Below are 16,444 nucleotides of genomic sequence, written 5' to 3' on the forward strand. Positions count from 1 at the left end.
AGTTACTTCATTTGCCAAAATTGTGAATCTGACTAATGTTTCCACGTCAAAAGTCTGTAATATTAAATAAATAAACAAAATTGATTTTATATTTCTTCATTAAAAATTATTTTTGAACAAATTTCGCAGATTTTTACCAGTGTCCCAACCCTGACTACAAGTCCCAACCCTGACTACATTTTTCGTTTTTTTATTGTTTTTATAACTTTTTTTTATTGATGCGCTTTGCGTTGTCCGATGGAAAACTTGATTTTTATCGAGTTTACTTTCATATGAGACAGAAATATCGATCAATTTGGAATTTAAACAAAAGATACAGAGGAAAGTCTAAAAGTGTCCCAACCCTGACTACCTTCCCCTATATATATATATATTATATATAAACTTTTTTTTTTAAATTAGAGAATTCTCTATTTTTTTTCTTCAAATATCTGACTCAAATAGGGCACTTATAGGGACCAACTCTTGAAAATAGGGTACTTTAGGGTACTTAACTGTATACAGACTGCCGTGCAAAATTTTAGGCCGCCTCTTTTTTTATGACTGAAAAATTAATTAATTTTTTAATTCTTTCTTTAAATTTCCCAAAGAAGACCATTAAATCTTTTAAATCCGCTGGAATGTTTTGAATGCTTTTGAAAATTCCTTGGAAGTTTTAAAAATGCCCTAAAATTATAAAAATCCATTGAAATCTACTCAAAATTCATTGGCATTTTTTTAAATACTCTAAAATCTTTCAAAGCTCTTGAAATTTCCTTGAATTTTTTTTTATTGAAATTAAATCAATTCTCTCAATTTTAATTACACCAGAGCAAAAAAAATTTTCTTTAAAAGGTTGATTGTTTTCGGAATGTGGTATAAAATAAGACCAGAGCGAAGCCAATTTGTCTAGTTTCTAAGTAGATTTTGCAAAAATAGTGTAAATTTCAATGTTTTCTTAAATTTGCAATTACTTCCGAAATCGTCAACATTTTTCAATATTCTTGTGCTCATTTTGAAGCTTTTTTTTGCACAGTATCACAGCCGATTATGAGTATAAATCGTAAAAAATTTCTTTTTCAATTGAAAGAACTTGAATTTGTAAAAAAAAAATTGGAAAAATTGAACTACTATTATATTTCGTAAGAAAAATATTTTTGTAAAATAGATGAAACATATCATGAAATTTCTATGCAATTTCCTCAAAATATATATTTATTTAACTTTTCTTCTGATTTTCCTACAGATAATATATTATCAAAGTATTCAACTTTTTTATTACAACTTCAAGTTTTTGCAATTCGAAAAGAAATTTTTTACAATTTATAATTGTGTTTTTATACAACATTGAAAAATGTTGATTATTTCGGAAGTTATTGCAAATGTAAGAAAACATTTAAATTTAAACTATTTTATGCAATGTCAAATTAAAAACGAGACAAATTGGCTTCACCCTGTGCTTATTTTATACAGAATTTCGAAAAAAATCAACCTTTTAAATAGAAATTTTGCTAACTCTAGTATAATTAAAATTAAGAAAATTGATTCAGTCATAAAAAAAAGACATGACCTAAAACTTTAGCACGGCAGTATAGGGTACAATACAAGGCCTGCGAGGCTTGTAATTCCGAAATAAAATGTTCCGAAAGTTGAACTGTTAAAACATAAATTTTCAAACAAAAATAAAAAAGTTAAATTTTCAGTTAAAAAAAAATTAATTTCAATATAAAAATGATCAATTTTGAACAAAAAATTGAAGTTACATTTTTGGTGAAAAACTGAGGAATTTTCAATAAGTTAAATTAAACTTTTATAATTTTTAATAAATTAGTTAAATTTAAAACTTTTACCAAAAAATATCATTTTTTAACCAAAAATTGAAGTTACATTTTTTTTTAATTTCGTCTGAAGGAATGAATTATTGAGTAAATGATGGAATAGTTAAATTTTAAATTAATAAAAATTATTTAAGAGAATTTCAACAAAACAGTGAAAGTTTCCATTGGAAGAGTTAATTAATTTATTCAAAATTATATAAAATATTAATTGAAACCAAAATGGAGGTAAGTTATTATTAATAATTTATATCAACATAAAAACGAGACAAATTGGCTTCACCCTGTGCTTATTTTATACAGAATTTCCAAAAAAATCAATTTTTTAAAAAGAAATTTTGTTAACTCTGGTATAATTAAAATTAAGAAAATTGATTCAGTTTAAAAAAAAAAGAGATGACCTAAACCTTTAGCACGGCAGTGTAGGGTACAATACAAGGCCTGCGAGGCTTGTAATTCCGAAATAAAATGTTCCGAAGCGTTGAACTGTTAAAAGATAAATTTTCAAACAAAAATAAAACAGTTAAATTTTCAGTTAAAAAAAAATTAATTTCAATATAAAAATGATCAATTTTGAACAAAAAATTGAAGTTACATGTTTGGTGCAAATTTGAGGAATTTTCAATAAGTTAAATTAAATTTTTATAATTTTTAACAAAATAGTTAAATTCAAAACTTTTACCAAAAAATATCATTTTTTAACGAAAAATTGAAGTTACATTTTTTTTAAATTTCGTCTGAAGAAATGAATTATTGAGTAAATGATGGAATAGTTAAATTTTAAAATTAGTAAAAATTATTTAAGAGAATTTCAACAAAACAGTGAAAGTTTCCATTGGAAGAGTTAATTAATTTATTCAAAATTATTAAAAATATTAATTGAAACCAAAATGGAGGTAAGTTATTATTAATAATTTATATCAACTTAAAAACGAGACAAATTGGCTTCACCCTGTGCTTATTTTATACAGAATTTTGAAAAAAATCAATCTTTTAAATAGAAATTTTGTTAACTCTGGTATAATTAAAATTAAGAAAATTGATTCAGTTAAAAAAAAAGAGATGACCTAAAACTTTAGCACGGCAGTGTAGAAATAAAATTATTTGCTTACAGTGAGGATCGATTTTCAGCGGGAAGAAAGGTCCGTTTCGTCCATTATCCGAAGCAGTGCTCTGCACATTGCAAGAATACTTTCCACGATCAATCGGCTCCAGAGCCGAAAAGTACAAGGCCCCATCATAAGACACAAAAACCCTCTTATCTTCCTCAACAAAATTCGGGAAATAGTCTCGAGCCCAGTAGTACTTCACGCCCGGATAATGCTGCGGTGGATCACAATAAACAGCTTTTCCCCAATTCTGATCGCCCCGTTCATCTGGTCGTTTCAAGTTAAATTCCATTATATATCCAAAAGCAAGATCCACACTCTCAGATCTAATCGAGCCAAAGTCGTTCGTTGCCCGACAATGATACGATCCTCGATCCAGGGTCTGATTTGGATTGTAGATTATCAGTAAACCACCACTCAAGGTGTACCGACTATTCGACAGAGGATCGATTTTGGTAGCGACGAGTCGATCATTTTCGTATTGTTCCTTGAACCATTCATAAGTCGGAGTTGGATAACCACCAGCGAGACAACTCAGGGAAACGTCGTTGTTCACTTTCTCTTTCGAGAAATCGAAAACAGTGCTCATGGGTTGTTTGATAAAATACGGGCCTCGGGGAATCTGGAGAGGATTGTCGATATCAATTCCGTATTGATAGGTGCGATCATCTTCCACCAGATTGTGAAGAACTGCAATGGGAGCTTCGCAAATGTAGAGCAGCTCATCATGTCCTGTCAGCTTTTCCAGGCCCCATCGTTTCAAGCTGTTGCTGAAGGAATAGGCGAGAAAATCTCGGCCGAAAATTCCGTCATTTGGCTCGGGGAGGAAAGCGTTGTCCATGTTGATGAGCTGGGTGTTGTCGCCCTCGTTCGACCAGTAACCGCCCTGTAATCGCACTCCGGTGTACCACTTTCGATGCTGCGGATCTTGCCATTGTAGCTGATAAAGGAGGAAGCCGTGCTCCTCCAGGGAATTTATTGTCACCAGGTCGCTCTGATAGGCCTGACAATTTCTCCTCGCATCGTCTCGAACCCTGATGGGACTTTTTATGAATCGATAACAGGATTCTTGAAATCGGATCCAGTGTTGTGGACACTGGTATTCTTGTTCCTCGTAGAAATTCTGGCCAGAGATGGATGACAATGTGGCCAGAAGTGTGACCACCAGGTGGAAGTGCTTCATTGTACTTCCTGGTACACTGAAAAAAAAAAGTTTTTGGATCTTCTGTTAATTCTATTTTATATTAACAAATTAACAAGGTTGTTTCCCTCCCAATTTGAAAATGTTCAAAAGATTTGACTGATTTCAAACGATTTTTAAAGATTTCAAGAAATTTATGTTCAAATCAAATAAATTTAAAGTTAAATGTGTCGCAACGAAGTAACCTCCAATGATCCGCGGTCTAAACCTGTTAACTGGAATTTTTATCGGAATTGATTTTATTTTCATTTTCTGGCACATTATTTATTTTCAGCTAATATCCCACAAACAAAACGGTAAAATTACTTTTAGTTTCTTTTTAAATGGATTTTCGAAAATTACGTTTTGGTATCTACAACATAGGCCCACGGAACGATTTTTCTTCGGACTGTTAAATTTCTGAAATGTTAGTTAACAGGGTTAGACCGCGGACCCTTCAATTTTTCTTTCATGGAAAACAAATTTTCAAAAAATTTCAAATATTGCAAAAGGTTTAAATTATTTCACAATGATTTCAAGTAGCTCAAAAGGCTCACAAAATTTAACAAAAATTGCAAAACATTTCCAAAGAAATCAAAGTTTTCACAAGGTTATCACTCATTTTTCAAATATTTCAAATAAATTTAAAAGATTTTAAAAGACGCACAGATGAAAGAAAATTTTTACGAAAAAGTCACTGATTTTAAATAAATTAACGAGATTTTTTAACTATTGAAAGTATTTAAAAATGTTTGAAACTGATTAATAATTTAGAAAATGATTAATTCACTCTTTTTAAATAATCAACTCTGAATATGTATACAGTTTCGCGAGTTCATTATAAATGGTTTTTTTCGGCTTATAGAAATTCAATTAATATCTTTAATTCAGAAAACTTTAAAAAACTATATTGCAAGATATTCTGAAATACATTAGCATAATCGATTAATTAAATAAGTAAATAATACTAAAAACATGATTAACCATTTCTTGAATTTGTCCCGAAAGTTTATGAATTTCAATAGTAATTTAAACAAATTCTTAATATATATTCTAATACTTAAAATGTAGATCATATTTAAGGAAAATTAATGTGGGTACTATATTAATTTCAATTAAAACCGTTTGAAATTCGAAATTTTTAGGTAAAGATATTGCTTTTTCAATAAGATAGATGAATTTGTAACCAACTAGTTGAATGTTCAACCTAACCAAATAAATTTTTCAACAAAACACATAAATTCTCAACCAAATAGTTGAATTAAAAAAAAAGATAAATTTGAAACTAAATAGTTTAATTTTAACCAAAAAAAGATCAGTTTTCAACGAAAAAGGGATCAGTTAATCAGTTACATTTTCAGTTAAAAAATTGATTTTTCACACACAAAAAGCAACAAATTTTCAACCAAGTCATGAATTTTCAACTAAAATTACGAACCTTCAACTAGAATAGATTAGTTTTTAACTGAGAAGATTAATTTTCAACAAAGAAGAATTTTTAACTAAAAAAGACAATTTTGCAACCAAAAATTAATTTTTTAGTTGAAAGCATTAGTTTTTCACACAAAAAATTAACTTTCAACTCAAACCCGTAAAAGGGAGAGATTAAATGCATAAACACAACTCGAATACTCAAATCTTCATTCAAAAAGATGATTTTTCAATCCAGAAAATTAGTTTCTACCAAAAAAAAAAGACGAATATTTTACAAAATACAGAAATTTTATCTAAAAAAGGATACATTGTTCACCAAAAATTAAAGTCAAATTATCGGATGAAAAAAATTGATTTTCAACCAGGGATGAACTTTAAACTAAAATTATGAATATTCAACAGCAAAAAAATAATTTTTAAGAAAATAATTGAACTTTCAACCAAGTAATTAAATTTTTTTCTAAGAAATATGAATTCTAAACGAAAAATGTAGTAATTTATATTTCAAACAAAGACTATTTTAATTTTTAACTAAAAGGATGAATATTTAACTGAAATTCTTGACTATTCAACCAAAAAGATGAATTTTCAACCAAAAAGATACGAAAAAAGAGTGTTAGAAATTCAACTAAAAAAATACTAATTTTTTTAACAAAAAATTGTACAGTTACATTGCTGGTAAAAAAAAGGTTCGATTAAAGAGATGAATTATTAAGTAAAACATATAGAATATTCATTTGGAGTAATTACATTTTCAGTTTAAAAAAATTAATTAAACAAAATTACAACAAAACATATAAAGTTTCAAGTGGAAAAGTTAAATGGTTAAATGATGAATTTTCAACATTTTTTTTTCTACCAAAAAGAAATAATTTTCAACCGAAAATAGAATAGTTAAATTAAAGGTTTCTACCAAAAAGACGAATTTTCAACAACAAAAAACACGATTTTTCATATAAAAAACATAGTTTTTCATATAAAAAAGATAGTTTTTCATATAAAAAAGATCATTTTTCAACAAAAAAACAAACAGTTACATTTTTGGTAAAAAAAAATGCTCGAACAAAGAGGGATATTCATCTGGGATTGTTACATTTCCAGGTTAAAAAAATTATAACAACAAAAAAGGTAATATTTTAAGTTGAAGCGTTGAACTGTTAAAAGATAAATTTTCAACCAAAAATAAAAAAGTTCAATTTTCAGTTAAAAAAAATTAATTTTTATATAAAAATGATCACTTTTCAACAAAAAATTGAAGTTACATTTTTGGTGAAAAATTGAGGAATTTTCAATAAGTCAAATTAAATTTTTAATTTTTAACCGAATAATTCAATTTAAAACTTTTACCAAAAAATGTCATTTTCTAACCAAAAATTGAAGTTACATTTTTTTTAATATCGTCTGAAAAAATGAACTATTGAGTAAATGATGGAATACTTAAATTTTAAAATTAATAAAAATTATTTGAGAGAATTTCAACAAAACAATGAAAGTTTACAGTGGAAGAGTTAATTAATTTATTCAAAATTATATAAAATATTAATTGAGACCAAAATGGAGGTAAGTTATTATTAATAATTTCATTTACAAAAATCCAATTAAATTATTTTTATAAACAAATTTTAAAACATGAATTTTCGACCAATTACTTAAATTTTCAAATAAAAAAATTAAATTATCAGTTAAAAAAATTAATTTGAAAAAAAAAATTCAAAAATTTATAAAATATATTCAATTTTATATGGCAACATAAAAAAAATTATGCAAGCTTTCGGAAAAATTATCATATTTCCAGGTATTTAAAAATTCGTTGACAATATTTTTTCACGTTAAAGTTTTCCACGTAAGGGACACTGATTATGTGTACAAAATATTTTGTGTAGGAAAAATACAATGCTATTTAAAACTTTATAGGGTATATTTTGTGTTGAAAATATTCGGAGTATAATACATTTGAGTAGAAACATTGTTTTCCCCTGTGTACTCTGCACTTAATTTAAAAAAATAGTGATTAATTAAAGCAATTAAGCTGATCAGTGCGTTCATTATTTCAACACATTAAGAACAAAATTATTATAAAATATTTAGCAATGAAAAAAACACATATGTAGAATATAAAAATAAATTAAATTCACACTTTTTTGTGGGTAAATCTGAACAAATCTATTCAGATTAATACAGTTTCCAAATAGGAAATGTAACAATCGAACAAATTTTAATGCATTTCTAAAATTTCTAATTGAGGTAAAATAATTTGAACTCAATTAAAAGAACTCATATTGGATTAAATGATTCATAAAAAATAGATCTTTTTCGATCTTAAATTTAAAAAACACTGACAATGCTGTGATACCATTGATAAGTAAACGTATACACCACGTTACTGGGAAAACTTTATGAATGAACTCCAGCTAAAATTTGGTTCAATAGGTTTGTAAAACAGCACCAATTGCAGGGAAATGCAGTTATTATTACCTAAATAGCAATGACTTCCAAGTAAATTAGACAAAAAGCATCATCACTTAACATATTAGTCATAAATGCCATAAGTGTGATGACAGTTAGTGGGAGGGGACAGGGAGTGGCTTTGTTGCCGCAGAATCAAGCCTTAAAATCGCTAACATTTAATTTATAACTCCAATTTTGATTTGAAATATTAAACTAATCGAAGAGAAAAAAATATTAGTTTTATTTACCTGCCCTTATTCTTTGTTGTGACATGAAAATGAGATTAATCGACCGCGTCCTAATAAAGAGGCCTCGCGTGAACGCAACAATCGTGAAGGGAGTTAGGCGAATGACGTTGGCCACAACAGTGTTACCAACAGAGGAATTTACAACTCATCAGAGTGCGCGATCTGTCCTGGGCAATATTCCGCGAAAATTCAAAGTGCATAAATAAAAAAATGCCTTTTTTACACTATTTAATAATAAAAGTTTATAGTTTATTGATAAAACAAGATACAAATGTAATTTATACAGTTTCAAGAGAAAACTTAATAATTAAATCACTGGTCAGTTTTTCTTGCATAGTTCTGAGTTTTTAAAATATAACATTATTTTATACTGAAAGAACGTTTCTAATTTCTAAGTACCAGTATAATTACAAACTTTTCGGTTTTTTATTTCGGAGAGTAATGAATGCCATATTTTCAGATAAAAAATGTAAAACTGCTTTGTAGAAAATTCGTTTTTTTGACTTGAAAATTCAGTAGTTTGGTTTTGCTTGAATAAAAAATCTTTTTGGTGAAAATTATTAAATCATTTTGTTGATAATTCGTCTTTTTTTAAAGGGTTCTTGATTTAAAATTTAAATCTTTTTTGGTTACAATAACTAACTCTTTAGTTAAGAGTTCAAATACTTTTTTAAACATTTATATAATTGTTTAAAGATCTCTTCCGTTGAAAATTGAACTATTTTGTAGAAAAACAGTTTGCTTTTTGTCGAAATTTAATTTTTTTCACTCAAAATTTAACTATTCTATTTTTGGTTAAAAATAGATAATTTATTCTAAAATTCAACTATTACTTCTTACATTTTTGTTCAATTCAACTTTTTTGGTTAAATTCAACTATGAGAATTCATTTGCTTATTGAAAATACAACTGCCATGTCTGAAAAATAAAAAATTAATTTTTAGTTGAAGATTCCTCTCTTTTATTGAAAATTTTATTGCTTTGTTGAAAATTTGCTTTTTTATTGTTGAAAATTAATTTTTTAAATCAAAATTTAACTATTTTATTTTTGCTTGAAAATTGATATATTTATTCGAAAATTTAACCATTAATTCGTCATTTTTCGTGGAATTCAAATTTTTTCCTTGAGAATTTATCTTTTTTATTGAAAATACAACTACTTGGTTGAAAAAAAAATTTATTTTTTTTGTTGAATATTCATCTCTTTTATTAAAATTCTACCTATTTTGTTCAAGATTCGCTTTTTTATTGTTAAAAGTTAAATTTTTAATTTAAAATTAAATTATTTTGTTTTATTGGTGAAAATTTATTTTTTACTCGAAAATTCAACCAAAAATTCGTCCTTTTTGATTGAATTAAACTTTTTTGCTTTAACTCAACTTTTTCCGTTTAGAATTTATCCCTCTGTTTAAAAGTACAACTGGTTAGTTGAAAGATGAACTGATTTGCGAAAAATTAATTAATGTACCTATTTTATGCATGGTTAAAAAATTACTTTTTTCGTGTGAAAATTTAATTATGTTGTTGAAAATTCGTCATATTTTTAGTACAATATAAATATTCTAGTTAGAAAAATCATGTTTTTGTTGAAAATTCAACTTTTTTGCGGAAAATGTGTTTTTTGTTGAAAATTAATTTTTAAACTGAAAATGTAACTATTCCATTCTTGGTTGAAAATTTATCTTTTTTAGTTGAAAATGCATTTATTAAATATATTCAGTTGAAAATTGAACTATCTTGTTTAAAATTCGTTAAAAAATATTTTCAATTAAAAATTAATTTCTATAGTTGAAAGTTTCACGAGGTTTTTTTTAAGTTAATTTTTTTTAATGCACTGTCTAACTTTAGGTGATTTTCCTTAATTCTAACCCCTTTTCTAGCTTGTTCAATGCAAACGTTACGAAAAATTCCGTAACCATAGTAGTGCCTTTTTTAAACTAAAAATACAGCTATTCAATTTTTGTTAAAAATTTATATTTTTTAGTTGAAATTAAACTATTATTTAGTGTAAAAATAGGCAAAATTATTGAAACACGTACTTCGAAAGAAATTCAAAACTACGCAAGAAAAACTGATCAGTGATTGAAACATTTGATTTTCTGTTTGCAGCCTTGAATTCAATAAATTTTTACATTGTACATCTGATATCAAAATAAATTTCATGCACTTTTTACATGAATAAATTTTACTGACACCTAAATAAATTCAGTATAATTAACTCCTCTTTCAATAATACACTTAAATAAAAAAAAAACTAAAAAAGAAACTTTACTATTCGAATCTTCCCGCTTGGATAAATTAGTATTTACCGGACACAAATTTGACCTTACCGACTGGTAGTAAGAAAAAGTGTAAATGTGTTGATTTCATCGTTTAGTGTTGTTGTTTAGGTTATGTATGTATTTATGTAATGACAGATAGCAGAGCATGGAAATGTTCAAAAACATGCGTTATCTAAAAGTAATTTATACTTTTACCAAGTCTAATCACAGTCTCCTGCAGCAAGAATTCACGTCGCGTATCTTTAATAAGTGAGATAAACTACGCTGTTACCCTTTCCTCGCAAAAATATCGTCATTGTTTATTTAAGGTTATGTCATAATTTCTATCGCAATTGGTCAAATATAGTGAAATAAATCAGTAAAAACGTTAGGACCTGACCTTTGTACTGTTTTGGAGTGAAATAATTTTATTTTTCTGTGGTTTTTGTTTATTTTAATATATCAGTCCTAAAAATATGCTGCCAACGCGAAACATCAACAGAGACCCATATTTCGTGTGCCAGTTTTAAATTTATCAATGGAATAAAAACAAAATTAGTAAAATGGATTACCCTGAAGTCGAGGTAAGCTTATTACAACATTTATTTATACAATTAGATATTCTTATGCCTGAAAAATCACCATGCGACTGAAATTAAAGTCTATTGTTTTCATCTTTTTTTTTTTAGAAAGCTGACATTTGTATATGAACATTTTATTCTGTGAAGCAATGTTTGCCATTTTGCAAATCAAAAGTAGTGCGTGAAGGTTATCGTTATTTCCCCCAAATTTGTAAAACTTTACTTTTTTCAATACAATTTTTAATACGTAATTTTAAATTCCCGAAAGCTCAGGGTAGTTTTTTGTTTATTTGACAATGTTTTCAAAATTATGTTTCAATTTATGTGATTTAAACAAGAATTTGACAGTCATAATCTGTCAACTGTTTTTATTTTACACTATTGTTAATTCTAAATTCTACAACCTGCGTAGTTGATTGATTTGCCAATATTTTACTGTGGATTTTACAGAAAAAAAAAATATTTTCGTTGAAAATTGATGAATTTTTGTTAAAAATTATTATTTTCTGGTACAAAATTCATCGCTTTTGTGGAAAATTTATTTCTTTAGTTGAAATTTTGTATTTATATTCCAAATTAATTTTGTAACTAATTTTTTTTGTAGATTTTTCATTTTCTTGGTTAAAAATTCATTTGTTTGGATGCAAATTAAACCATTTCCCTGAAAATTTATTTAGTTAAAAAATGTTTCTTTTACTTCAAATTAAAGATTGCTATTTTTTGTTGCAAATTGATTTTTTTCAGTTAAAAATTCATGTATTTCATTGATTGTTTTTGTAAAAAATAATCTTCGTTGAAAATTCAACTATTCCAGTTGAAGATCCATAATTTTGGTAAAAAATTAATTTTTTATGTTTAAACTTTAACTATTCCAATTGAAGATTCATAATTTTAGTTTCAAATTAATTAATTTGGTTGAAAATGATTGATTTTATTACAAATTTAATTATAGCAATTGAATATTCCGTCTTTTTAGAAAATGCATCTCTTTGGTTAAGCATTAATCTTTTCATATGATTATTTAACTATTCCATTTTTGTTTGAAAACTCCAGTTAAAGATTCATTTTAGTTAAAACTTCAACTATTTCACTCAAAGACAAATAATTTTAGTTGAAAAATCATTTATTTGTGTCAAAATTATTTTTGTAACAAGAAAATGTAACTATCTCAATTAAATATTCCATCCTTTTAGTTGAAAATTCATCTCTTTGGTTGTACAAAAATTTTTCAACTAATAATTTAAATATTCTATTTTATGTTGAAACAGGTATTTTGTTAAGAAACGTTTTTTTCTTCGTTGAAAATTAATTTTTCTCTAAATTAAAATGTAACTATTACTGTTGATTATTCCAAAATTTTAGTTAACAATGCATCTCTTTGGTTGAAAATTAATATTTTTTAACTAAAAATTCAACTACTCAATTTTTTGGTGACATTATATATTTTTTATTTAAAAATTCTTTGTTTTTAGTAGAAAATAATCCTAGTTAAAAATTCATCTTTTTGGTTGAAAATCAAATTATTATAATTAAAGATTAATAATTTTACCTAAAATTTCGCCTTTAGTTGACAATTCAACTATTCCAGTAAAAGATTCATTATTTTAGTTGAAAATTCATCAGTTCGGTTGAAAGTTCCTTTTATTTTTTGGACGAAAATTAATTTTTTGTAACTGTAAATTTATTATAACTTCCATTTTTGTTTGAAAGCTAATTTTCTCAATTCAAAAATGAAACCATTTGGTTGAAAAGTGATCTTTTTGTTTGTGAATTCAATATTACGGCTAAAAAATCATTTATCTTGTTTAAAATGCAAGATACTTATATATAAAGTTATAATATAAGTTAAATATGCACTTAATTTTAAGTATAAGAAGATAAAATAAAAATTTGTTTGAATTATTGCTCAAATTCACGAACTTTAGAGACAAATTCAATAAATGCTTAATTATGTTTTTAGTATTTATTTAATTATTTAGTTAATCGAAGGTGCTAATATATTCAAGAATATCTCGTAATATAATTTTCCAAAACTTTGAAAATTAAACGTAATAATTGAATCCGTAGAAAATTAAAAAAAAACATTATTTATAATAAAAGGCTTTTCGACTAAACAGTTAAATTTTCAACCAAAGGCATGCCTTCAATAAAAAAAGCACATCGTAGCTTAAATTTTACCCAACTAGTTGAATTATTAATTAAAAAATATTATTTTTCATGAAACTAGTTAAACTTTCAACCAAACAGATGAGCTTTCAACTAAAAATATAAATTTTCAAGACAAAAAAGAACTTCTTAACAAGTGATTTAACCATATATTTCAAACAAAATAGTCGAATACTCAAACAAAAAAGAAGAATTTTGAACCAAAAAGTAGCATATTCATTTTAAAAAATTTTATCTTTAATAAAACAGACGACTTTTTTAATGAAAAAGATCAGTTTTAAACAAAAAAAGAGTTGAATTTTCGGCTAAAAAAGATTTCAGTTGACTTTTCACGTATAAAACATATGAATTTTTAAACCAGAAATAATTTTCTACGACAACATTTGAATTTTAAATTCAAAAAGACAAATTTTTAACTAAAAAGGATGACTTTTCTATAAAATTATTAAATTCTCTACTAAATAGTTGCACTTTTATCCAAAACAGATGAAATTTCTCTTAAAACAGATGAATTTTTTTTGCTTAAATAGTGGAATTTTCATCCAAAAAAGATTCCAGTTTACTTTTAAACGTCACAATATGAATTTTTAACAAAAAATAAGTTTCAACGAAAAAAAATTGAACTCTTAATTTAAAAAGACGAATTTTTTTCAACCAAAAAGGATGAATTTTTATCAAAAAACGACACTTAAACAAAAAGAACATTTTCTACGAAATAGTTAATTTTTCAACAAAACAGCCAAATTTTCATCCAAAAAGTATAACTTTTCAACAAAATTGTTGAATTTTTAAACCAAACCCTTGCATTTGTATCTAAAAAGATGTAATTTCTGCTGAAGCAGGTGAATTTTAAAGTCGAAAAGACGAACTTTAAAAAAAGTGTTGAATTTTCAAACGAAAAGTTGCATTTTTATTCAAGAAAGATGAAAATTCTTCTAAAACAGATAAATTAAAAGAAAGCTTTTAAAAAATATTTAAATTTTCATCCAAAGAAGAACTTTCCAACTCACCTACTAACACTAAAATAAAAATTGTAAACAATGAAATAATGTCCTACTAAATAGTCGATTTTCAGCCAAAAATTATGACTTTTCAACGACATTGTTAAATTTTCAACCAAACAGTTGAATTTTTGTGGAGTTTAATTTTCATTCAAAAAGATTCCGATTGACTTTTCAACACAACAATAGGAATTTTAAACGAAAAATAAATTTTCTAGGAAATAGTTTTAATTAACCAAAACAGTTACATTTGTCCAAGAACGATGTAATATTTATACTGAAAAAGATGAATTTTTAAATTAAAAAGACAAAAGAGGGGGTTCGATAAGAGCCTCTATCGACCCTCCTGAATTTTTTATTATTTTCATATTGTGTTAACTGAACGCCACCTGACGCCACCTGGCGTCGAAAACTAGTACTAGAAAGAGTAGGTACAATTTTAAAGATGTAAATTAGTTTTTGCGTAAAAGTGTTTTTACGATAGTTTTGTGAAGTATAAAACTATGATTAAATACTAAAAATTAATCTTCATCAAAAACAAATAGTTTTAAATAAAATTTCCATCTTATACAGTAAAAAAAATACATGTTTGTCAAATAGGTTTAAAAAAACAAAACAATTATTTCGCTATTTCCTGTAAGCATCAATGAATTTAAGTATGAATAAACTTCAATTAATGCATGTAGCGATGAAATTCAAAACAATGAACTATAAAGCTAACAATTTTTCCATTTGAATGAATAAAAACTGAGCTGCAAATGAAAGCACTCAAAGTAGAACTCTCGAATTTAAAACTTTTAAAATTGAAGTTTAAAAAATTTTTAATTCAATAATTTTGTATTTAAATCTGTTTCAAATGCTCAACAATTTACACGTATAAAATGGAAGCTAACAACACTTTCAAACTGAACAATTTTTAACTAAATGCAGTTAAACTGCAAAATAAAATTTTTTAACTTTTATAAATTGTAGAGTTCAAAGATTCAGATCCAGTTCTAGAAATATAAATCCACGTTAATATTTTTAATGCCCTAACGTCTAAATTAAAGAATCAATCAATGAATTTAAAAATTCAAAATTATATCATTTAAAGCAATTTTAAGACAGAAACATCAAAATTTGAACGATTACATTTTTTTTATAAATCGAACACTTCTTAAATAAAAAGTTAAATTATTTATATTTTAAATGGTTAAAAAGTCCTGAAAATCCTTCCAAATCTTATTCGAAATTTTTGAAACATCTGCATGTTGTTTACTTTTTTTTTCAAATTTTATATTATTTTTGAAATAATTTTACAACTTTTAAACATCCTGTAAAATGAATCCAATTTTTTCTATTTTTTTTAATTATGCCATATTGAGCAAGTCTCCTTAAAATCTTCCACATTCATTTTTTGATAATTTGGAAATCTTTCTAAATCTTTTTAAATAATCACACAAAATTATCTTCTCAAAATAAAAATCATTTTCAATTTTCATAGTAAATGTTTTTTAATCTTTTGAAGCCATTCAAAATTCTTAAAAGGTTTTAAATTTTGTGTTTGAAATTTGCCAAAATCTATATTTTGTTTTAAATAAATGTTCTAAATTGAATAATTTAAAAATTAAATAGTTTCGACTAAAATAATATGTGAAATTTAATAAAAGCTTTTAATTATGAATAGATTATTTTGAAGTTATTTAAAAATTGAAATTAGATTATAAAGTTTCAGTCGGGCATTTACATGTCCAATTGAAATAGTTTCCATAATTTTTGACGTTAGAAACCGGAAATTCTGATTTCGAATAGTGTTGTAAAATAAATTATTATTCACTTTAAAAATTTTAAAGAACAGTTCAATTTTTTAAATCATTATTAACTTATATTCACAGTTGATCAACTAAAAATGTTTTTTATCTCAAATCTTCGATTTCAAACGCTTCTAATTTTAATGGCTTAAGTGTTTAAAACTGCATTTTTAAATTCTTAAAAATAAAATGTACACCTAACAATTAAAATATGAAATTAAAAATTTGTTAAACTTACAGATTTTTGTCTATAAATTTGTCAACATTCCAGTCAAAAAATGAATTCACTGTATCCAATAAATACTTTAAACCCCACAACAAAAATCGTTAAAATCCTTTTATGCACAAATTAAAATGCATCTTTATACCTATTCTTTCTAGTTCGGATTTTGGTCACCAGGTGGTGTATCGC

The 16,444-nt window shown here is 25.5% G+C and overlaps 2 protein-coding genes across 3 annotated transcripts in view; one reads left to right on the top strand and one right to left on the bottom strand.

Moving 5' to 3' along the window:
* LOC117171520 (contactin-like) overlaps positions 1 to 8,325 on the bottom strand; it is a 40,291-nt gene extending 31,966 nt beyond the window's left edge. The window contains exons 1-2 of the mRNA XM_033358897.1: positions 8,234 to 8,325; positions 2,927 to 4,122 (exon numbers count right to left, since the gene is read on the bottom strand). Of these exons, the coding sequence (XP_033214788.1) occupies positions 2,927 to 4,106 (1,180 nt within the window). The 5' untranslated portion in view covers positions 4,107 to 4,122; positions 8,234 to 8,325. The remainder of the gene's footprint in view (positions 1 to 2,926; positions 4,123 to 8,233) is intronic.
* A 2,330-nt stretch (positions 8,326 to 10,655) lies between these two features.
* LOC117171206 (KICSTOR complex protein SZT2-like) overlaps positions 10,656 to 16,444 on the top strand; it is a 132,777-nt gene continuing 126,988 nt past the window's right edge. For both annotated transcript variants that reach the window (XM_033358289.1, XM_033358290.1), the window contains exon 1: positions 10,656 to 11,078. In XM_033358289.1, the coding sequence (XP_033214180.1) occupies positions 11,058 to 11,078 (21 nt within the window). In that variant the 5' untranslated portion in view covers positions 10,656 to 11,057. The remainder of the gene's footprint in view (positions 11,079 to 16,444) is intronic.

Source organism: Belonocnema kinseyi, chromosome 4, assembly GCF_010883055.1.
Source record: "Belonocnema kinseyi isolate 2016_QV_RU_SX_M_011 chromosome 4, B_treatae_v1, whole genome shotgun sequence".
Taxonomy (NCBI): Eukaryota; Metazoa; Arthropoda; class Insecta; order Hymenoptera; family Cynipidae; genus Belonocnema; species Belonocnema kinseyi.